The following is a 22135-nucleotide window of genomic DNA, read 5'->3' as shown; positions in this document are numbered from 1 at the left end:
ATTGGAAGGCTTAATCTATTCCTCAGCTCTCATGCATTCTATAGGTTCTTTTGTCGTACTTGATACCCCATAGTAATTCAGAAATTGCGTCAAGTAGATAATAGATCAAACTCGCCGCTCTCCCATGCAAGAGAGCCATAAATACTCACACTACACCAATGCACAGCGAAGACCACAACCGTGCCGTCCAGCGACCTATTGGGACCAAGTTGACCTACTTCTGGTGAAGATTTTCACTCGATGTTGCATGACGTCATAGGCCTTCATCTCAGCAACTACGGCAGCTACGCCCGCCAGACTAGGCTATTTCGGTTTCTACGCCACAGATTATTGCAGGGACGCCCTCGTCTCAGATCACAAAAATACTCAAAATCCCGAGTTCCAACGAATGTAACCTAACCACATTGAAATTTTGGTGTCGTTTTGAGTTCGGAAAAGAGTCATGTATATTTCCTTATACATTCACATTCTTTCGTCCAGGGCCAATTGTGATTCTAAGTAATCGAACAGTACTTGATGTAAGCGAAAGAAGGTTCCATGATGACAATGCTTGTCTCCCCCTTCATCTGCTCGTAGACTAACTAGTTCATGTTCACATTGCAAATGCTTCCGTAACATCTCCGGTTGGCCCTTCAGAAAGTGGTCGTTCTCCGCATCGAGTATCAAACACGGCGTTCTGATATTTTCACAGCGCCCTTCCAAGGTATAGTCGTTCACTGCACGCATTAACTCTGCCTCGGACGAGACACCGAATGTCCATTTGCCATTTCGCATTCCCCAACTGGCATTAGTGGAAAAGGCTTGCACACCGCGAAAAATGAGATTGCAGATCGAATCATACTTCAGTTGGACCAGCTTTTGCACAAAAAGGGGCTGTTTCGCTCGGAAGGCGGAACCAAAATCGTACACTCCATCATCTAGAATTATTGCACGAGCCCGATGCTCCTGTGTGGCTCCTCGCGCCACAAGATATCCGCCCATACTCCAGCCAAATAAGACGATGCCGCTGGCGTCGATGTCTGCGCGAGTCAATGCATAGTCAACAACAGGGGTGAGCACATTCTCCCAGTCAGGTCGGAAGTAAAGATGCTGTCTTCGAATGGCAGCACCCTGACCCGGTCCATCAAATGCAAGGAAGTTATATCCCCGAGCCAAAGCTGCCGCTCCAATTGCAAACCATCCTTCACTTCGAGTTGAGTCATAGCCACCGTTAAAGATGATGGTACGACGCGCTTTTTTTGTCCCGTCTAGGCTGACAAAATATCCTGGCAATGTTGTCGCTTCATATGGGATGTTGATGGATTCGTAAGTAAATGGAGACAGTTCCATTGCTTCTAAAAAAGCATTTTCTGATTTTTCATACAAAAAGTTTGACGTTTCATCTCTATCAACATTTTCTCTACGAAAGAATTCAGCCGTACGGAAATAGTTCGATGCACGAAGATACCCCTCGTATGCACTTGCTTTGTTGTTTACTACTTTCGAGTGATCTGCGTACCCATACGCCCGTTGCGCAGCTTTTTGCCATTCACGCACCCAGTCATCTTCATTTCCAGGTCGGATTTGTGAGCATATGGCTATCACCTCGCCGAGATCTGCACCGCCATAATTACTATAACCCGCAGCTCGGAGAGCTTCATAACTGAAGCTCTCGTTGGAACTGAAAAAGTAGTTGTTGATGAGCATTGATTGTTGACATTCTCAACTCAGGTGAGATGCTTGCTTCCTCCAATAAAAAAAAAATATATTACCCTGGAGAATGAAGAAATACTTTTGATCATACATGACAAAACAGGAGCATGGCAGCTCTCACAGTCATTGATGTGTTTTAATTGACTGTCTACTTTGTGGCGATACTATCTTAAAACACGACTCAGTTGAGCATAAGAAGTTACCGTCATCCACGACAATTTTCGCGACTTTCCGAATGAATATTGCTTTGGTGTATCATCTTCCACCAGGGAATACTATTGTGGGCAAATTTCCTTGGGCGTTGTCTAATTGGAATAAGGAGCCCGGTGAGGAACTCACCGTCAAGGGTATTCTGATATTCTGTGGACTGAGCCTGCGAGCAAAAAAGTCTCAGTAACATAAGTTCAGGTTAACATTGCAGTTATAGATTGGTTGATTAGGTTTAAAGCACAAAACACTATTTACGGTTCTTATAAAAAAAAAAAACTCAGAAGTATTCAACTGAAACCTATTAAAGACATCATCTGAATAACCGGAAGTCCTCAATGACAAGCATAAATAAAACAGGCTTTTGCGGATGTTCCTAATTTGGATTAATCTTGTGCCACTCTACGGAACGCTCCATTGTGAGGGTGTTTAAAGCGCCACCCGCACTGAATACTATTAGCACAAACCCTACTGGAACGTGATCATGATAATTAAGGACGTCCGTTTATGTTCGATATTCAAATCTACTCGAAATTCTCGTTAGCACTCTTCATCTGCCAATTTTTAGAAGTTTGTACCTAACTTTCTCAGAAGAGATTTATTGTGAGAAGAGACTCTGACAGTCCATCACATTCAGTCGACGCACCTGATACCCATCGAGATAGGTTTGTCATCGAAATGAATTCTGACAGTCCATCATACCTATTCGATACACTTGAATGTCGTCGAGAAAGGTCTGTCATTGAGATATCTTCTGACAGCTCAGAAGGTAGTCTAGAACTTCGAAAAAGGATGTTTTTGGAGGTAGAATCTTCTCAATCGGATGTTCCGAGAGTGTAGAATCGAACAGCGCAGGATTTCATCAGTTTAATAAAACAGACACTGAGAACAAAAGGGGTCGGAATGTCCGCATATTAAAGTAGATATACACATAAAGACTTTAAAAGTGATTGATAGATTCAATAGATATGGAAAACTGTGTGGTTGGATAACGACAATCGAGCTGAATTTTAAGTAAACAGTATAATAGAATACAATTAACATAAAAGCGAAAATTACTGTGACAAGTAAGAAAAACCCGATATAGTCAACTGAAGTTCGAGATCTGAGAGTGTCGCTGAAGGTAATTGGTTCTTCACGAGTCTATTCTTGCAGTAAGGAAAGGTTAGCAAGTAAAAGATATAGTTTACTTTACTCCTGTTGTGAGTATCTACTAAATCATACTTAATGATGAAACTCTAGATATATTGTTAAGACGATACAAAGTTAAACTGCGTCCATCAATACTTCTTGAAGCATGAGGATTTGAATGGTATGTTGAATTGGTAGGAAGCGTTTCTTGACTAGTGTCGTAAAATGTCTTGATGATTTGCGTGTCCGGGAATTTTCTCGGTTACGCAGAACCACCGGAGTATCTTGGGTACGTAGTCAATTGTAGTTTGAAAAACTCGTAAGGGGCTTGAAGAGCTTGTGCGTTCCTGAACATTGGACCTAATTCGAACCGAATGTTGATCTTGGTTATCTTTCTTCGCAAGGTGATTCTTGCCATTATGTGTCTCCTACATATAAATATTCTATGCAAGATGCTATCATCTATGCCGCACGTGCTGCATTTCGGTGAGTCGATTAGCTTGAATCGGTATCGGTATGACTTAGTCGTAGGGAAGTGACCTGTACGTAGCTAGGTTGCTAGACATGTCGCTCTAGGTAGTTCATTGAGGATCTTAGCAGTTTTTGCAGCTGTCAGCTTTCCGGCTGATGTTTTTGAGGTATTGGACTTGATGACTGACAATTTCGAAGCTTCGATTTTCAGTGGAGCTGCATAGCGTTCGCGCATTGTGCGTCGCATTGCTAAGTATGAAGTCCTAGGTGTAAATCATACTTACATAAATTTTGTAGATCGTTTTTGAGTAGTCAGATATGTTCGCTGATTTCAGAAAAATATGTAAACCCAAGATAAAGATGTCCAACCATAGGTTATCTGGATAATGTCTTCATGGATGGTCGTATGTTGTAAAAAGATCAGTATTGTTGCAAGCGTTGCCGGTGCTTTGGTTCAGTTCCGCTATTGTAATATAGATAGGTATCTCAAGTCTTACTCGAATTCTACGTAGAATTTCTTCCTAATATAGAAGTTCCTTATCCCCTTTAATGTGTCTAAGCTTCACTGAATTATGTGCTGGGCACATCTGTTGCAATCTATTGAGGGCTGGCTAGATGAAATAATGCAGGAAATATTATGTTATCAGTAATTCGGAATCCCAGTGCTAGTTAATATAGCAATTTACTTAATCACGCTCATGCTTATCATGGACCGTTTGATAAGAAATCAGGCACAATAATAACATTGCAGCGATAAGTTATCTAGCGTTATACAAACACCGTCGGTAATAACTTGACTCACAGGTTCTCGCTTAATGATAACAGAGAAGACATAAAAGGACGACAGGCTTCTATTCGTTCTTTAACATGCTAACACCACTCAAAGTCCTCTCAATCTTAGTTTATACAGGTGCATCTATCGCTTTTCCAGCTGCACCAGCATCAATTAGTAGCCTCTTGCAAATAGTGACTCCTCCATCAATCGCGTCTTCTTCACTTCATAATATCCATATAGGATCGCATGGTTACCTCGCTCAATATCTCAAAGATCAAGAACACGGTGTTAGACTCACTATATCATCTTGTGACGAGTCTTATGGACACGAGGAAACTCTCAAATCATTCTCAAAGGAAGATTCAATGTCTTTCATAGGTAGTGACATTCCTAAGCTGCTTTGGAGATCCCCATCGACACATCATCTCAATAAATTCTGTATCAATGGTTATGTCGGACAGCAACTGATCGGAAGATCAGAACCTATTAGCTTTGTTGAGAATGAAGCGCGTAAAAGATCGAATGACATGGTAGCTCAGATGGATGACTTCGACTCCTTGGGAATGTGGTTCGACGGTGTAGCTTATGTGGACAAAAACCTTGACTCGTCGATGGTTGAAACCAAGTCGAAAGAATCTAGTATGTAATAATTGAAAAAATATCACAGTCATGTTTTAACACTCTATAGCCATCGGAATAGTAGGTGCAGGTATGAGTGGACTCATGGTTGCTTTACTTCTCGATAGCGTTGGTATCCATAACTGGGAGATAATAGAATCAAGTGACAGAATTGGAGGTAGACTCTATACCGAATATTTCAATAACACAAAGCCAGATGAATATCAATATCAGGAAATGGGAGGAATGCGGTTCCCTGTCTCATGGACAAAAAACGGTCAAACGGTTGAGATCAACGATCACAAGCTCGTCTTCCAATTGGGCGAGTATCTCAATAAAATTAATAACAACGACCCCGCATGGAAAGTTGAATTCATACCATGGATACAAAGTATGGAAAATAACTTCAGAGATTCAAACGGTGTGAGGTTGTCAGATGGTTCAATACCCCGCGTCAATGACATTGCTGCAAATCCCTCATTAGGCGAAAGTATGATGTCAGCTAATGCAAAATCCGCCAAAGCACTCATCTCGAACATCACGGATAATGTAGATTTGCAGAAACTGACAGCAGAAAATGTCTTCAAAGCACATAGGACACAAATAGATCTCGGTTACGATGATGTTAGTGAGGCTGGGTTATTGCAAAAATATGGTTATGATTTGATGACTGCACAAGAAGCCTCAGGGTATGATTTTGTGTCTCTTTGGGATTTAATATATGATGAGAACAACTACTTCGGAGCGACAGATTGGAAGGCTGTTGACAAGGGCTCTGCGCAACTTCCAAATGCTTTCCATCCCCTTATCGACGGCAAAATTAGTTATAAGAAGCGGATCAACAAGATTGCAACAGCTGATGATAAAGTCAGGCTCGAATGGAATGATGAAGCAAATGGCAACAAAAAGGAGAGCAAGGAATTTGACTATACGTTTGTCGCAAGTCCTTTCTCGGTTGTGAGACAATGGGATCTTCCAAAGTTCGAAGACTCCGTAATAAAAAATGCTATTGACAATTTAAACTACGGTAAGCTCCTTGTTGACCTCCAATTTGTTTCTCAATTTTTTGATACAAGGTTCTGCGTGCAAGACAGCCCTGCAATTCAAGACTCGATTCTGGGAACACGGTGAAAAGCCGATTGGGGGAGGTTGCGATAATACTGATCGCTATTACGGAATAAGAAATGTCTGCTATCCTCCATATCACATAGGGTGGGTAATAGCAGCTGCCTTTCTTCCTCTGAAATGACACTATTGTAGCTCCGATGGACCAGCAGTCGTGCTCTCCTCATATAGCTCAGGGGATACGGGCTACAGGTTGGCATCTTGGTCAAATGATAAGCTCGTGGAGCAAGCGATTGAATCACTAGCTTACTTGCACGGGGATCAAGTCTATGAGCAATACTCTGGCAACTCAGCGTATCGATGCTGGATAAAGGACGAGAACTATGCGGGAAGCTGGGCCTCTCCAACTCAAGATCAACACAAAATGTTCATTCCATCATATCATAAGACACACGACAATATTATCTTCGTTGGTGAACATACGAGCATAACCCATGCGTGGGTATTCAGTGCTCTCGAGTCAGCAGTGCGGGGATCTGTGCAGTTGTTGTTGCACATGGGATTGGTCGATGAAGCCAAACAAATCAATACTGAATGGATGGGTAGATGGATTACGATATAGATCTTTTGTATATAAAATGGCGCGGCATTAAATAAATAACACGACATAACATAAGCTTGAGTTTCACTTGAGAATAAAATGGACACATATTGTGCACCAATTCAAGGAATGGCATAAAATTACGTCAACTCCTACCAGTTGCAATACCTTAACATATCGCATTTGTCAAAAAGAGAGCTCCTATTTTCCGGTTGATTTATTGTAACTTTGCATAAATGTTTCAGTGCAAATCTTCAATTAAAATGTTTAAGCATACTTGATATACAATATAAACCCTTCATCAATATTGCTTTTGATCTAATTTCTCATTGTATAACATCACTTCACGCAACAAATACGAAAAAATACTAGTATATTCATTCCGAAGTTCGTAACTAATTGTTTACTTAACAATTGTTTGAAGCACAACTATGCTCTGTCGTCATGCGATAAGATCCTGCACCTTGTTGTGCCTTTGGTAATACCATACACTCATTACCGACAACATGCCAACAATCATCTTGGCAACTACATTCACCATGTGGTGTATGTACTAAACGGAGATTAGTTTCTGACAAAACACTGTCGAAAAACTGAATCGATTTGAATCCATCACCAGCAATACAACCTGTGTTCGTTGTTCTAAAGTTAATTGAACAGTCAAGGGTACAGTATTCATCCTTGCAGAAACGGAAGTATCCAGCACCCGGTTTACCATAGTCTCTCCGGTCGAGGGAAGGTGATGTAGCGTTACCGTACGTATTTACTAATTCAGCTGCTGATTCGTTTGTTAGCCCTTCTTCTGCTTCTTCTGAGGTCGGCTCTTCTTCATCTTCGACAACTTCCTCAATATCCTCTGAGTAATCTTTAAGAGCAGGGATAGATCTACTGGAGCGATCTGGACAGTTACTGGTACCACAAGAGCCGCCAATAAAGCGAAGTGATTCTGATTGCCCAATATGGTAGCATTTATTATCAGGGATGATAGTAAATCCACACGTATCAATTGTGCTCCCAATACTGTTGAAACCAGTAATACAATCAAATTGGCATGGACAGCTTGGTGATGGTGATTTAACTAATGAGAAACATTGGGCGTTAGCGCCATGGTATTTAACATATTCATTACTACCAACACTAAAACAACCTGCATCGTTTACGGAGAAGTCAACCGATGCATTCTCAGTACAATCAGAGTCTGAGTAAAATGTTGCATATGTTGTTGCGTTGACTACAGCACTAGTTAAGGCAGTTGAAACGAGTAGAATCCTATTAAACATCTGTGAAGTGTTCACTGTCGAATTAAAGGAGACGCATTTGACTTAAATATTGTACTCCACACTTCGGATTTTGTGATTAGAAAGGTACGGTACATATGAATCTGACTATTTACATCATCAAAGGTTCTTGGAGGCTGTGCAAATCAATTAAAGAAATGACAAAAGCGTAGTCCAAGTTTACCAAGCTTCTTCCCGTCAAATATGAAGTCTCTTATAAATTATACTTTTGATTTCCGAAGTGAAAATTACGACATTTGAGACAGAACTGACTGTTTTTATAGTGTACCTTAAACCCGGTGATGTAATCCAAGTTTTTTTAAAAACTAATTATAGGCTATATCATATTTTTCATCTGGCATGGTTCAGGAGTTGTATAACCAAATGTTGCACCAGGACTGACCTATCCTGTATCGTCTATATTTGTTGTTACAAAATCTCCATCTGTGGATATATCTATACTCTAACCTTCAACCAACCTTAAGCTCGAAGAGCAAACCAAAGAAGCTTCTTTTTGGTGTCATAATATCTAAGGTATATTAGATGCTAAACCCGGCAGGTAAAGCTTCAGAGTTATTAATCTTTGGATTGCTTTAAATCTAACTCTATAAGTCAGTCTATCCACGATTGATGCAAACTACAATTCAAGATAATCCGAAAAGTCATGGAGGTACCTTGTTCTGAACCAACCGTTCGTTGTACGTCTGAAGGGTTGTATTACATTACTTGAAAACCATGGGTCCCTTCAATGACACAATATTCTGAAGGTAATGAATGTATCTTTTGAGTCAGAGGTTGAGGACCAAAAATTTAAAAAAGTTCCATAATGATCCTGTAATGAGAGCATTTCCGATGAAATAATAGTACCATCGTTAAAGCAATACATCACGATTTTCTACGCTTCTGTTATGTGTAAGTTTGTTGTTTTAAAGTAAAAAGACCAAACAAATAGTATACTTAACTTCAGTCTGCGAGATTGCAATACAATAGGGTTGGTCGTATGATATATTAATAGATTATGCATTCCATTGATCAATGCTGCGTGTAGTGTTATAATCGAAGCACTATACACTTTTCACTTTGAAATCACTTTAACTCCCATATTCAACATAAACATTACAGATTTACAGTTGAATAATGGTACGCCGCTCTTCCGTATCAGGTTGGATCACAAGCGCATAAGGAGTCTCTAAGATATTAACACGATTCACCAAATACAATTATCAGAAGGAAAGCAATTAAGTCTTATTTGATTTTTAAATGACGTATTAGATCGTTTTGGTGATACTTTGCAAGTTTGCTCGTAAAAATCCTAAACAGTATTTAGTATAACATCATAAAGTAGAAAACATATTATCTTTCTAATACATCCAATACAACACACTCTTCTGCGACAGTACCCTGATTTAATGTAATGTATTCTAAATATAACCCTTTAAGCGATTACTTCATCTACCCTACAAATTAAAAATTAAAAATCTTGCAGAATTGTGAATCTCCCCCACTTATATTAACCAGGACATCTGTGTCTTCAAGCAGTAGAATGGCAATAACTCTTCATTTAGGTTGGAACTGGAAAAAACCAGTCGCAGTTTTAGAGAACGTACCCTATTTTATATTTGTGCTCTTAGTATGTTTCTTACAACTGAAGTTCTCGCGAGGGCTTCAGAATGAGACTTCACACAGAGCAGATCTGAAAAGGTTGTCATATATAATCGTAATGCTATTAACGACATTGATTATGACGAAGGTAGGAATTGGATGATGAGATATATGAATCACATATGTTTACGTGCATGTTAATGTTGATGTTAAAAATACTGTCCGTTGTGTTCTCAATTTATGAAAGCTGAAAATATCATTGGACGAACAAACTAGATGAATATTGCTTACAAACTTTCCTTCTAATATATCATTATTTGTTGTCATTAACATAATTATTGCCTCAAAGCTGACCATGTATTGTGTAGTTTGCATCGAAACACTACCGTTGCTCTATAATACCCGATACCGAGAATATCCGTGCAACAATTCATGAATTAAAATCTTCTCAAATAATTAAGCTTTGAATCCTTCTAACGTGCTAGTGCGGTACTAGGTCTCTCTCCAAACATAACCATGTTGCGAGAACTGTTAATCCCTAGCTTTAATCTCCTCAATGTTTAAAAGCTATCGAGTATCCCATGGAGAATCTTCTTGAAGATAAGAGTATATGTCTTAATAATTTCGAAGATGTTAATGTTCGTACAAGCAGAGACTGATCCGGATGCTCATTAGAGGAAGGTTTAAAATGATTCCTGTAAAACTCATAATAGGTCACAAAGATGATTGCGATAAAAGAAACGAAAAAAGTGAGAAAGTGAAGTTAATTGAATGCCTAAGACCTTGAAGAACTGAGTAATCATGTTAATGTAATTTGCATTGTATTTTTCTGACTAGTCAAAATTCTCCCTGATGATGACAGAAAACTTCTTATCATTGTAACATTTAATAATGCATAAAATACACCAATTCTCTTTCACTTATTCGTGACAAGTTAGCTACAGTATATTTCCTATAAAACTGCAATTATAACCAAACTACTGAAATGCACAACAGTATGTCGTAACAAATCTATCTGTACCGACCTTAACGTTGCTGAACATGGGTAAGTGACTAACGATCTCTTTTATGGATTTTTTCTCTACATATATTATTGTTAGTCGATCTAAATCTGTACGATGATAACATACGAACTGGCAACATGATTAGATTAATTAAGGGCTGAAAATCACTGAGAAGGAGATAAATGATAAGTTTAAAATAGTTTCATAACAACTTGATATGATATCGGGCGTAATATGTAGCTATCTCCAGCTATCCGCATTTAAGATAAGGTATCTAAGATAAGATCGAGGAAAGTTTTCTGTCATTGTTCATAATAAATCTCTATAATAATCTCAGCAAAAATGCCCAACAAGTTTGTTGGACGGATTGAGAACTGGAATGAAATTATCAACGACAAAATCGCGGACAGTTGGTTCGGTCGTTATTTCAGATTGGATGGCTCAGGTGAGTTGATGATACGCAACAGAAGATATATTTAAGTTACTAACTCATTATGTAGGACACAAGAGAGCTCGTACAGGTGCTAGGTTTACAGAAGAAATCCGTGCTGGTATCACGACTTTCGGTAGGCGGTAAGACTTTTTCAATTAACTTCTCTCATAGATAATCTATAGTTGCAATGGCATACATCATTTCAGTCAATTCCAACATTCTTAGAGGGTGTGGTGGTACATGCAAATGCGATGATTATGATGGTGGTTGCGATGATCCTGCTTACAGTGACTGTACAAGAGAATTCTACAGAGATATGATTACAGCGACATCAGCTGTTTCTTGCATTGGCTCATTTCTAATGGGTGTTTTAGGTAATTTACCTGTTGCTGTTGGTCCAGCTTTGGGTACGAACGCATACTTTGCCAACGCCGTCGTTGGTTCAAACAATAGTGGTAGAACAAGCTACGAGACTGCACTCGGTGCTGTTTTCTTAGAAGGTATTATTTTCGTCGTTTTGGCTATGCTCGGTGTGCGTGCATGGCTTGCTCGTTTGGTTCCACGTTCAATTGCCCTCGCCGCTGGTGCTGGTATTGGTTTCTATATCGCATTCATAGGTTTATCTCCTTCAGGTTTGAACGTCCTTGGTCCAGATTCATCAAACATTATAGGATTGAGTGGCTGTCCAGATGGCCAAAAAAGCTGTGCTACTTCAGAGATAATGCGATCACCTACAATGTGGCTTGGTATTTTCTGTGGTGGTGTAGTCACAATTTATCTGATGCTTTATCGCGTTAAGGGCGCTATATTCTTCGGTATCATTTTGGTTTCAATTATTTCCTGGCCAAGACCAACACCTGTCACTTACTTCCCTCACACTCCAGAGGGTGATAAAAATTTCAACTTCTTCAAGAAGGTTGTCACATTCAGACCAATTAAGCAATCAGCTGGTGTTCTCAACTTTGATTACAGTGACGGCCATACTTGGATTGCCCTCATTTCCTTCCTTTATGTTGATTTATTAGATGCTACTGGAACCCTTTACTCTATGGCAAGATTCGCCGGAGTCATGAATGAGCGTACACTCGATTTTGAAAATTCAACACTGGCTTACTCGGCTGATGGTATATCTATTATAATTGGTTCTACTATGGGTAGTTCACCAGCCACTGCTTTCATTGAATCAGCTGCTGGTATTGCTGAAGGTGGTAAGACAGGTATCACTGCAATTACATGTTCATTCTTATTCTTCGTTTCTATTTTCTTTGGTCCAATTTTTGCATCTTTCCCCTCTTGGGCAACTGGAAGTACGTTGGTCATTGTCGGATCATTGATGGCCAAGAACATTGTTGAAATTAACTGGGGATACCTCGGAGATGCTATTCCTGCATTCTTAACTGTTATTATGATGCCACTCTCGTACAACATTGCGTATGGCCTTATTGCCGGTATTTGCTCGTATATTGCACTCAATATAGTTCCAGCAGCAATTAGAAAGCTTACTAAGAACAAGGTTTCACCACCAGATTGGGACCGTAAAGATGTATACTGGGAAACACAAAGAGCATACTTGGTTCCACCATGGATGAAACGTCTGGCAAAAGGTGACAAGCAATTCTGGAAGGGCGATGATGATACTGAAATTTATCATGATGATATATACCACGAAACGGAAGCTGAATCTGTCAGTTCGAGAAGAAGCGGAAGATTACGATCTACAAATGATACATCCAGATTTGATGAAAAATCGTTTGCAGAGGATGATGATGGCAGTGAAAACAACCACAAATCACATCACAATGTTGGCAGTATTCCACTGGATTCTTCAGCCATCCTAACAATAGAAAAATGAAGTGCACTACAAATATTAAGTTGGCAAACAGTTCTGGGATATACTGTAAATTTTTTCGTTGTTTATTTTTTATCGTTTTCTATTTGTCTTAGATTACTCCTTATGGAAATTATTTTGGATGATTTGTATACAAGTTATAAAATTCCTTTTTTTAAACAAGAATTATAAGCACTATGAAATATTGCAATATTTATTATATCATTGCAAATAGGTATGTATGTTGCTTTTACCTGTTTTCTTTTTGCGTACTTTTTTATTGCTCAATAAAAAGACTGCTAGAATAATATCCAACTTTTATTTCACTTAAACAGAATAATCTACTTTTCTCATCACAAGCTTTGACTGAAAGTAGTTACTCTTATGACTCACTGAGTTAGGATGACGTCATCTTAAAGAGAGATACTATAAATGATTCGTCAGATGGTTGTTTTTTGATAACCATGAAAGGACTAATTATAACCGGTACACGCAAGGCTGAAGTATTGGAGATTGAGAAGCCAGTGTTGACTGGTCACAATAATGTACTCGTTGAGGTGAGTTTGGGAGTTTCGCACGTGCGTTTCTAATGATATTAGGTTTATTCAGTAGCCCAGAACCCACCAGACAGCTTCTCTTTGTACGGTTCACCTGGTAAACCTGGAAACTTGCTTGGAAGCGATTTCGCAGGTGTTGTCGTCGAGTCTAAATCAGATAAAATCAAGGTTGGTGACAGAGTATGTGGAATGGTCTCAGGAAACCACTCAGCTAGCCAAGGGGCATTTGCGGAGTATGTAGCAATTAATGTAGACATGTGTATCAAAATACCCGATGAAATGACTTTCACTAATGCCTCAACCCTGGGCATGTCTCTTTATACTGCGGTTCAAGCACTCTTCCTCAAGTCACCTTTCGCACTTGATCCTAGTCATACTCAAAATATTTTGATTTGGGGTGCAAGTACTGCTGTCGGCATGTACGCTGTTCAGCTCGCACGTAAAAGCGGTGTTAATGTTGTAGCTACAACCAGCTCAAAGAATAGTGATCTTGTGAAGAGTCTTGGTGCAAATTTGCTGTTTGACTATGCTGACGTCGATGTCGTCGACAAAATCAAACAGGCTACTAATGACAACGTTACATTTGCATTAGACTGTGTTGGCTATCCTGATTCATTGCATAAATCAATCATCAGTGTTTCCGACACAAAACCTGCAATAGTTCACACATTGTTGCCACCACAAAAAGATTTCCCTCTCAATAAAACTAATGCTCAAGTGAAATTCTCTTTAATTCACTCTGTCTTTGCTGAAGATCTCTCATGGGCGAACTACATTTTCAATCCTCCAATCACTCAAACAGAGATGGATGAGGAGCAAGAAAAAGCAGCCAAGTTTTTCAACTACGACAAGGGTACTTTGTATGAGCCCATTTCAAACAACGAAATTAAGACAACACCTATCTTTGCTACCAGCAGAGGTCTTGACAATATCTTGCCCTGGTTGCTTAAGATGGAGAGAGGTGAGATCAGAGGTGGTAAGGTAATTCACGTATTGAAAGACTGAAGATGATTCATATCTGCGTTTCTCAAACTTAATAGACTTTAAGTTGGGACAGCCTACTACATTTATAGTAAGGTCCATTATATAGTAGTTTCATCTTCACCTGCCAATCGAAAGTCATATTTTTAACTCAGAATAAATAATAGTCATGATGATTTTTTCAACCAAAATGAATTTTTTTTTTCCTTAGTAAGACCCTAATGTGGTATTATGTAAACGAAATAAAATTTCAAGCTTCGTATAAACCTTGAAATCGTATCTTATCTGCTATGTCACAGGTAAGTTACTGCTAAGTTGTGGAATACCCAACTTAATAATTACGCAAGTCTATCCATGTTATAATAAATTAATGAATACATACAAAATATCTATTCCTCCATAGCTGTATCCACATCTTCGCCACTCTGATTATTGGAGCTATCGCCTCCCAAAAGAGCTTGCCATCCACTTTCAAGTTGTACTTTGTCTCGAACATCTGTAAGACCTGTAAGAGCAGAATTGAACAAGTTGAAAGCAGTTGAGTTCTTCTTGATAGATAACAACCATTTTATGGTCTTCAGGGTGATTACGACAGTATCTGAGAATGGATGTTCCCTCCAAGCTCTATATAAATCATCGACAAGGTTTTCATTTAATTCAATATCAGAGGAGAGAATATACTCGTAAAATCCTGGTGACGGTGAAATGACAAATGATGACGGGAATAATTGACGTGGGGAAAGTTGAACGATGTTGTGAGATGAGTTGATCTCGATAAACCTGCGGAGTAGTTTATCATGTATCGTTAATTTGCCTTCGCTAACCGCATTTGCATTTGCTTCGATAAGAGCTGCACCGTGTAGTGAATCAGCAATCAATGTTTCAAATACCTTGAGGACACCTTCGGGATCATCGTTAAGCGAAAAGAATAGATAACCTTCATAAAGTTCCCAGGTTGTGGGACACAACCTTAAAGCTTCTTTATATGCTTCTTTCGAAGGTTGTAATTCCAATTTCAAAAGATGTAATTGGGATGAGTTTGAATGTTTAGCTAAGCCATCATTCACAAGCTTGAAGACCTTTTCCTCGGCTTCACTCGACCTCCGCAAGTATTCGATATAATTAAGATAAGCACCTGCGGTGAGCAGCTTCCTTGATTTACTGGTTTTAAATGATGTGATGATAAAATGATTTATATACTGTTTGAGATTCTCTTCTTCCTCATTATCATGGCGGTGAACCAACCATTGTAGTCCCATCTCTGACATTTGTGGTAGTTGCAATTCTGCCATAACGGTAGTGACAGCATTACAGGCAACCTTCAGACCTTCGACTTTATCAAGAACACCAGCTTCTTCTGGCGCATTACTATCTGGCCGTATTGCTATCATTAGTCTAGCTTCTGGGTCTTCAGGTAATGTCAATCTGAGAGTATGGTATGTGTGATTGAGAAGTGAATGCTTAACTGTGATAGGAAGAGGGAACTCTCTAAGCATGCTAATTAATGAGGAAAAAAATGGGAGTTGTGATTGAACTTTTAGTGATGATCTAGCGTTATCGATGATGGCTTCGATGATAGCGCCATCCATGACCTTCTTATCTGAGTCTGGTGCTCTAATATTCAAGTTTTTGTTTGAATTGAGTTCTCCTTCTGGATCGAGTTGCCTTTCGACGCCATCATCGCTATCTTTCTCTTCGTTTTCCTGGAATTGTTGATCAAATTCTAAACGCCTTCTGACTCTCTCAGCAAACACCAATTCCATTCTTGCGTACGCCAACCATAAGTCTAGATCAGTAGTATTGAGTCTTAAACCTCTTTGTAATAAAGTTCTTGCACTATGCGCGCTAACGTTGTTGTGAAGTTCCCATGAGGCAGCAAGAATGTAAAGCTGAGGATTTGATGGATGTAAGTTGATGACAGTAGAGAATGTTCTTGTGAGGAGCTTGTTTGCGCCTATCTTTTTGAGATATTCTATATATTTAACCCATAAGCTTATATCACCTCTGAACTTCCTCGTTGCTTTGTCGAAAAGGCTGAGAATGCGCTTTTGGATACCATAAAGTGCAGGTGAAGGTGTGAGTGCTACCTTTAGTCTAGACATGCGCTTTCTCTTCAGATTCTCCAAAGTGATCTCGTATTCTATATATTTAAGGTAGTCACTTTGTGAAGGTGTCTTTCTGCCTAATGAGGTTTCAAAATTCTTGCGCTTTGCTGCTATACTCTTTATCTCGAGCTAGAAAAGTATGAGAGATGAGAGTGCGTAAGAGATATTGACGTACTTTTGTGAATAAATTCTTCTTCTCATAATCTTTAAACTCTGGGAGCATTTGCTCCATAGCCATCGTCACGTTCGCCATCTTCTGTCCTAAGTGATGGAAGTTCTTCCTTAAGAGATACAATGATGTTGAGGAGCTCCTGTGGTTTAAATATTAGAAATATTAGGAGATCTACGTTATTATCTAGATTTAACACCTTACGCTTTCAATCTAATAAACCGACAAAGCATGAGAATATATGGACGATCCCAAACGCTCTCACAGCCTCACGGATAGTCAGCTGTCTTCCATTAGGTTACTCTATTTGTATGCATGATTACAAAACTGCGACAGCTATTCTCGTTTACGCTGGCGTATCAGATGCTGTGGGTTACTTCATGAATATGTACGATAGCCAGCTCATATTAACTAGCTCGATGGATTTTTAGCTCGTAGATACAATATGGGTAGCGTATTAGGTAGTATACTCGATCCAGCTGCCGATAAAGCTCTCATGAGTGGGTGGATGATATCATCAATAATACAACTGACAGAAAGGCAAAAGCAACCTTAACGTGCACACTCACTTATGCCGGGATGATACCCTTACCATTGGCTGTCATTATATTAGGAAGAGATGTAGGATTGAGCTTGTCTGCGTTTTATATTCGCTACGCATCGTTGTCAGAACCAGTAAGTATGGTAGCAATGATGTATATACATATATCTCACTATCACCAGAAAACATTCAAAAGGTATTGGGATTTCAGCATACCATCAGCTGAAGTCAAACCAACTAATATCAGCAAGGTAGAGGACGAATATGGAGAGTGTAAACGCTGGCTGACTACTATCACAGTATAATACCTTCCTGCAGCTAATTCTCATGGGTGCCACCACCGTAAGCCCGCTCATTGGATTCGATACGGCTATACTATTACAGTCCTTACAATGGACTGTAGGTGGTACGACGATAGCGAGTGCTTTGAGTTATATACGGAATAAGAATGCAGTACGTTATCTAAACTGAGAAGCTTGTATGATTGTACATAGATTATTTTTAAGCAAGTGGACTGAGAAGCTTGATGAGACTTGGCTTTGGGTTGGCATTAACAAATCCAACGTAAATAACAAATGGAACCCATCCCCAGTGAGCAGCAACCTGTACTTCATTAGCGAGAATATAATCTTCTTATTGTAGAGCGAACCTTTGCTACTTCGACAGCTTTTGTGACACGTTCCTATATAAATGTTAGAAACACTGATACAGTTATGTATTTTATGAAACCCACTTTGTTGTCGTCGCTCAGCATTTCGTTGATGAAAGTTGACGATGAAGAGTTGACAAGACGATTTGGAGTGATATAAGATTTATATTAACTTTGATTATAGTAATATCTAATTAAAAGTAAAGTCTCCACAGAAGCAGAGCAGAGAGTGGCGAGCTGACAATTACAATTACAAGTGATAGCTTATTTAATACAACAATGCATGAACTCTTTCATCGTATTTATACAAACCTTATAGTAGATTCAATCAACTACTTGGGCTATTACACCTAGACCTTTAGTTCTGCCTTCTCTGAACAACAGTTGCATCCCTTCTTTGATGTATTCCGGGTTTTTAACAAATTCAAAAGTAACAGACGCCCTATCACCAGTACGGAGCAAGTTGTTGTCGTTATTCAATCCCACAACTTTAACAGTCTGTCTGATACTGCCAATATGTGCCATCGCTTGATAAGATGGTTTAATCGTAGTAGAATGATATAGTATCAAAATGTTTCCAACAAATCTCCAGGATGCTTTTGGTGGTGGCTCTGTCTTCGCAATAACGACCTGTCCTTTACGTACAGCAGTTCTTCTAACACGCTTCAATGCTAATGACACAGATTGACCAGCTTCGGCAATGTTAACATTCGACCTTTTCCGCTGCATAGATTTGACGGATGTCGTTATAAAATTACCAAGGCTGTCTGGGCCAACCATTACCGTGTCATTTAGCCTAATACTACCGGTATTGACAATTCCACTCACGACGGTACCAGCATAAGGAACTGAATATACGTCGTTAATCATGAACTCCAGAGGCTTCTCAATGAGATCAGGACCAGCGGAAGCTGGTGGAATCACATTAAGAAAAGTCTTGAGATGTGGTATACCGCTACCAGTAACACTTGAAATCAGAAATATTGGAGCTACTCTATCTCTAACGAATGTAGATGACAATTCAGCGGCTTCCTCCTTTGAACGAATAAATACAGGTGTTTTGCGACATCCTGGACTTTTGAGTATCTTGGTAAGTTGCTTTAATGTCTGTTCGAGAACGTTTGGTGGTGCCATATCAATTTTAGTGACGCAAATGAAAACTGGCACGTCTAATGCTAATGATATTGCCAAATGTTCTTTAGACATGCCAATCAGACCTGCATTAGCACCGACTATGAGTGTTGCATAATCTGGCTATCTAATGTAAGCAATTTTTTAGAAGGTTAAATCAAACATACCTGCGTTCCCGTCATCCCAAATATTGTTGTCTTAAGGTATCTTTCATGTCCAGCGAGATCAATGAAGGAAACAATCTTGCTGCTTCTGCTACAAATTTCATCCCAACCATGTTTCTGGGTAGCTGATTGTACCTCATTACCTTCGTGATCGAATCCCATAATCTCTAAACCGACCGAGCTAGTTCTTCCACTTTCAATTTCATGCTTATGACGGAATAAATTTACTCGCATCTTTCCTCTACCGTCATCTAAACCACCTCTGGATAATATACCTAATAATGTTGATTTACCAGCATCTACATTACCACAAACAGCCAACCTAACTTCTTGAAACAATTCTGCTGAAGTTGGAAGTCGTCGTATTATAATCTTGACAAATGCTTCTTTCTCATCTTCGGTAACGCGTTGATATAGAACGCCCAATCCGCAATCAACAGATTTACAGGCTTTTTTAAGTTGCTTGAGTATAACGAGAACTTGCTCAAATGTTAAGATGTCTGACTGAAATCCGTCAGTAGCATTGCCCAAGCTGGCGACATATTCACCGCGTGCTGATCTGATGCAATCTTCAACGTATAAACCTATACTATCTATAGGTGGATCATTACTCAAAAGTAATTCTACAACGTTCGTTGCATTCACGTTGACTAAATTGCCACTTATATCTTTATCCAAACTGAGCTTATCAATTTCAGCCTCGAGTGGTTTATGAGCTAGTGATTTAGCTGCTTTTGCTTGTTGCTTGCTGTGTGAAAGTGCAGTCTCGAGATACTTCGCATGTCCAGCCTCACGTTGGGCTCTAATAGCTTTCTCATGTATACTATCAATTTCTTAATTGAGTAATTAATAGTCGTCACTCAAACTTATACTAGAGCTTACCCCTTCTAAACTCTGTAAGCTGTGCCATCTTGACAGTTTGAATGAAGTCATAGATATTATAAAAATACGTGCCAAACGTATGTTTATCTTTAATAATACAAAAATATTCATGATATTTCACTCTATGTCAATAACATCCAAAACCTTCCTCATTTTGTTAGGTTGAAGTATATCAAAATGACCTTCCAATACACCACTCAAATCAACATCTCTTATGTGAGATTTACGTCCTGATACAGAAACTTCCTCAACAAGGGGTGTCGTGCCATCTTCATTAGCTACTTTCTCAGTTTCTACTTCTTTCTTATTTACAGGTCCGAGACCTGCTACTCGAACTGAAGATTTTGGATTGCGAATCGTAAATACCTCATGTAATCTACAAACCAAAGCCAACACGATGTCGTTTGGTACATACGCGTTAGTGATTTCATCCGCGACAAAAGCGCGCAAATGTAACCATTCCTGCTCACTAAGACTTGCAGGCAATGCAATAAGGGTAAGTGTGGATATAATTGGTGTATCTGGTGCTGGTAAATTGAGTAATGCTTTCACCAACATTAGAGCACCTATCGAATGTCCTATCAAGGCAAGTGGTCGTTTACCGTGTACTTTGTCTCTGATAACATCTGAAAGTATATCACCAGCTTTCTTCGCTCTATCTACAGCACCTTGCCATGCATTGTCAATAACCATACCAGTAGCTCCAATAAGTGCCATGGGGACAGCTGTTGCCGCCATAAAGGCACCTAAAGCAGTCGCTCCTAAGATCTTTGTACCAGCCATATTAAGTATTTTGTCAATGACCCATCCATTGATCTGTTTGCCAGCGTCAAGGAAGTAAGCAGGGTCTGTGGTAAGAGCATATATATCTCTTTGATCGTTCTCTGCGTTCGAAATATCACCAAGAGCCTCTCTCCAAACATTAACACACTCTTCCGGAGAGTTTAACAAAAGACCAGTAGTGCAAATAGTTGCAGTCATTGAAGGTGCAGTGACTGTATTCTCTGTAGCTTTCTCTGCTTCTTTTTCTTTCTCTGTCTTGTTATTGATGTTTATATTAGCTACACCATTACTAACTGTGTCCCCAAATTTGCGCATTCCCATCCATGTTTTACTGCCAAACTGCTCGAAGGAGTTACCAACTTTTTTGAATGAGAATGAGCTTTCTTCAGCATTCTTCTCATTATTGATCTTCTCCTCAGCTTGTGACTTAGCTTTGATCGTTGGTGGTTTCGGTGGGACAGGTGGTTTGGTCTTCCCAGTTGGTGTTGATGGTGAGGATGGTGTTGATGGTGTAGACGGAGTAGAGGGTTTCTTTAGTACATCGTAAGTAGGTTTGAATTCTGGATCTATTCTAGATGTAGGTGTACTACTTGTATTTGCACTTCCATCGAACAAGACCTCATTTTTGATCGGTACAAACTTGAACTCTGAAATACCTGCAGTCCTTTTGGCTACTCTATACCCGCTTAAACCGCCCCCTGTTAAACCAAACATCACACCTATCGCAATAGCACCACCACCGGTCGCAAAGAAACCTAGTGCCGGAAGAGCTGCGAATAAAGGTGCTAGACTGAGTAAAAATTAGTAAAGCTATATAAGTAGTAATAGTAATACGTACGCTGGGGCTGCCAAGCCACCTGTCAAACCTAAAACCACACCGCCTATGACGATACCAGAACCTGTAGCTGCCCATCTGATCCATTTTTGACGATCTTTCCGCTGTACTCTAGCTTTCTCTGAATCATCATTGAGACTATCCTTAACAGTGATCCAAATTGTCGTTGCTGTTTGACATTCTGCCGTTCGAAGTAATTGCAGATCAATATTCAAAATACTAAGCATGTTCCTCATGCACGCTCTACTAATAGCTGTATACTCTGGTAAATCTTCGTTATGTTTTGATAAACTAGCCATAACAAAAGATGGTACAACTGTGTTGTGTGTCTCAACGGGGATGGTCATCCCGAGAGATTTGATAGCGTCATGCGTTGGTTCTGGTGGCAGACTTTCGTATTCCACTTTGAGCACTTTTGATACACGCTCTAACCAATCGTTGCACTCTATTTCCCAAAACTTCCTCTGATTAGGCGGTGCACGCTCTAATACATCCATAGAAGACAGTTTAGCAGCGCAAGCAAACGCTATTGATATTTCAATAGGTAATTCTAATTAATTTAGTTAATTACCTCTTATTTACGTTTACCGTCACCCACCGGGCTCGCTGCTTATCTCAGATGATCGCATATTCA

The 22135-nt window shown here is 39.5% G+C and overlaps 11 protein-coding genes across 11 annotated transcripts; 4 read left to right on the top strand and 7 right to left on the bottom strand.

Moving 5' to 3' along the window:
* WALSEDRAFT_37354 (alpha/beta-hydrolase) lies at positions 1-1871 on the bottom strand. Its single transcript, XM_006957673.1, has one exon. It carries the CDS (start codon positions 1684-1686, stop codon positions 463-465), a length of 1224 nt encoding a protein of 407 aa, XP_006957735.1. The 5' UTR covers positions 1687-1871; the 3' UTR covers positions 1-462.
* A 1275-nt stretch (positions 1872-3146) lies between these two features.
* WALSEDRAFT_32166 (hypothetical protein) lies at positions 3147-3772 on the bottom strand. The gene is made up of 3 exons (XM_006957672.1): positions 3595-3772; positions 3216-3570; positions 3147-3188 (listed from the first exon to the last, which is right to left on the bottom strand). The coding sequence occupies exons 1-2, from the start codon at positions 3746-3748 to the stop codon at positions 3293-3295; spliced, it is 432 nt and encodes a 143-aa protein (XP_006957734.1). The 5' UTR covers positions 3749-3772; the 3' UTR covers positions 3147-3188; positions 3216-3292.
* An 869-nt stretch (positions 3773-4641) lies between these two features.
* Positions 4642-6581, top strand: WALSEDRAFT_17104 (putative amine oxidase; the record flags this gene model as incomplete). Its single annotated transcript, XM_006957414.1, has 4 exons — positions 4642-4915; positions 4965-5921; positions 5971-6106; positions 6155-6581. 4 exons carry the CDS (start codon positions 4642-4644, stop codon positions 6579-6581), a joined length of 1794 nt encoding a protein of 597 aa, XP_006957476.1.
* On the bottom strand, positions 5878-8810 carry WALSEDRAFT_60097 (hypothetical protein). Its single transcript, XM_006957671.1, has 2 exons — positions 8799-8810; positions 5878-8740 (listed from the first exon to the last, which is right to left on the bottom strand). The coding sequence occupies exon 2, from the start codon at positions 7838-7840 to the stop codon at positions 6968-6970; it is 873 nt and encodes a 290-aa protein (XP_006957733.1). The 5' UTR covers positions 7841-8740; positions 8799-8810; the 3' UTR covers positions 5878-6967.
* Positions 8811-10781: 1971 nt separating this feature from the next.
* WALSEDRAFT_32162 (hypothetical protein) lies at positions 10782-12884 on the top strand. Its single transcript, XM_006957670.1, has 4 exons — positions 10782-10888; positions 10944-11009; positions 11059-11508; positions 11566-12884. Exons 3-4 carry the CDS (start codon positions 11238-11240, stop codon positions 12726-12728), a joined length of 1434 nt encoding a protein of 477 aa, XP_006957732.1. The 5' UTR covers positions 10782-10888; positions 10944-11009; positions 11059-11237; the 3' UTR covers positions 12729-12884.
* Positions 12885-13168: 284 nt separating this feature from the next.
* On the top strand, positions 13169-14425 carry WALSEDRAFT_37348 (GroES-like protein; the record flags this gene model as incomplete). Its single annotated transcript, XM_006957669.1, has 2 exons — positions 13169-13261; positions 13304-14425. 2 exons carry the CDS (start codon positions 13169-13171, stop codon positions 14264-14266), a joined length of 1056 nt encoding a protein of 351 aa, XP_006957731.1. The 3' UTR covers positions 14267-14425.
* A 150-nt stretch (positions 14426-14575) lies between these two features.
* WALSEDRAFT_54186 (hypothetical protein) lies at positions 14576-16622 on the bottom strand. Its single transcript, XM_006957668.1, has 2 exons — positions 16523-16622; positions 14576-16476 (listed from the first exon to the last, which is right to left on the bottom strand). Exons 1-2 carry the CDS (start codon positions 16598-16600, stop codon positions 14632-14634), a joined length of 1923 nt encoding a protein of 640 aa, XP_006957730.1. The 5' UTR covers positions 16601-16622; the 3' UTR covers positions 14576-14631.
* A 10-nt stretch (positions 16623-16632) lies between these two features.
* On the top strand, positions 16633-17731 carry WALSEDRAFT_60094 (hypothetical protein). The gene is made up of 6 exons (XM_006957667.1): positions 16633-16884; positions 16932-17016; positions 17064-17191; positions 17240-17308; positions 17358-17662; positions 17709-17731. The coding sequence occupies exons 1-5, from the start codon at positions 16642-16644 to the stop codon at positions 17526-17528; spliced, it is 696 nt and encodes a 231-aa protein (XP_006957729.1). The 5' UTR covers positions 16633-16641; the 3' UTR covers positions 17529-17662; positions 17709-17731.
* On the bottom strand, positions 17521-17811 carry WALSEDRAFT_68435 (Tom7-domain-containing protein; the record flags this gene model as incomplete). Its single annotated transcript, XM_006957666.1, has 3 exons — positions 17521-17660; positions 17707-17739; positions 17791-17811. The coding sequence occupies 3 exons, from the start codon at positions 17809-17811 to the stop codon at positions 17559-17561; spliced, it is 156 nt and encodes a 51-aa protein (XP_006957728.1). The 3' UTR covers positions 17521-17558.
* Positions 17812-17871: 60 nt separating this feature from the next.
* WALSEDRAFT_60093 (GTP-binding protein 1) lies at positions 17872-19927 on the bottom strand. Its single transcript, XM_006957665.1, has 3 exons — positions 19884-19927; positions 19005-19834; positions 17872-18960 (listed from the first exon to the last, which is right to left on the bottom strand). The coding sequence occupies exons 1-3, from the start codon at positions 19909-19911 to the stop codon at positions 18031-18033; spliced, it is 1788 nt and encodes a 595-aa protein (XP_006957727.1). The 5' UTR covers positions 19912-19927; the 3' UTR covers positions 17872-18030.
* Positions 19928-20000: 73 nt separating this feature from the next.
* WALSEDRAFT_50984 (DUF726-domain-containing protein) lies at positions 20001-21998 on the bottom strand (the record flags this gene model as incomplete). The annotated part of the gene is made up of 2 exons (XM_006957664.1): positions 20001-21456; positions 21505-21998. The coding sequence occupies 2 exons, from the start codon at positions 21996-21998 to the stop codon at positions 20001-20003; spliced, it is 1950 nt and encodes a 649-aa protein (XP_006957726.1).
* Positions 21999-22135: the final 137 nt, after the last annotated feature.

The sequence above is a fragment of the Wallemia mellicola genome, assembly GCF_000263375.1.
Source record: "Wallemia mellicola CBS 633.66 unplaced genomic scaffold WALSEscaffold_6, whole genome shotgun sequence".
In the NCBI taxonomy this organism is placed as follows: Eukaryota; Fungi; Basidiomycota; class Wallemiomycetes; order Wallemiales; family Wallemiaceae; genus Wallemia; species Wallemia mellicola.
The sequence above is the reverse complement of the archived record's forward strand: the minus strand, read 5'-3'. Positions and strand labels throughout refer to the sequence as shown.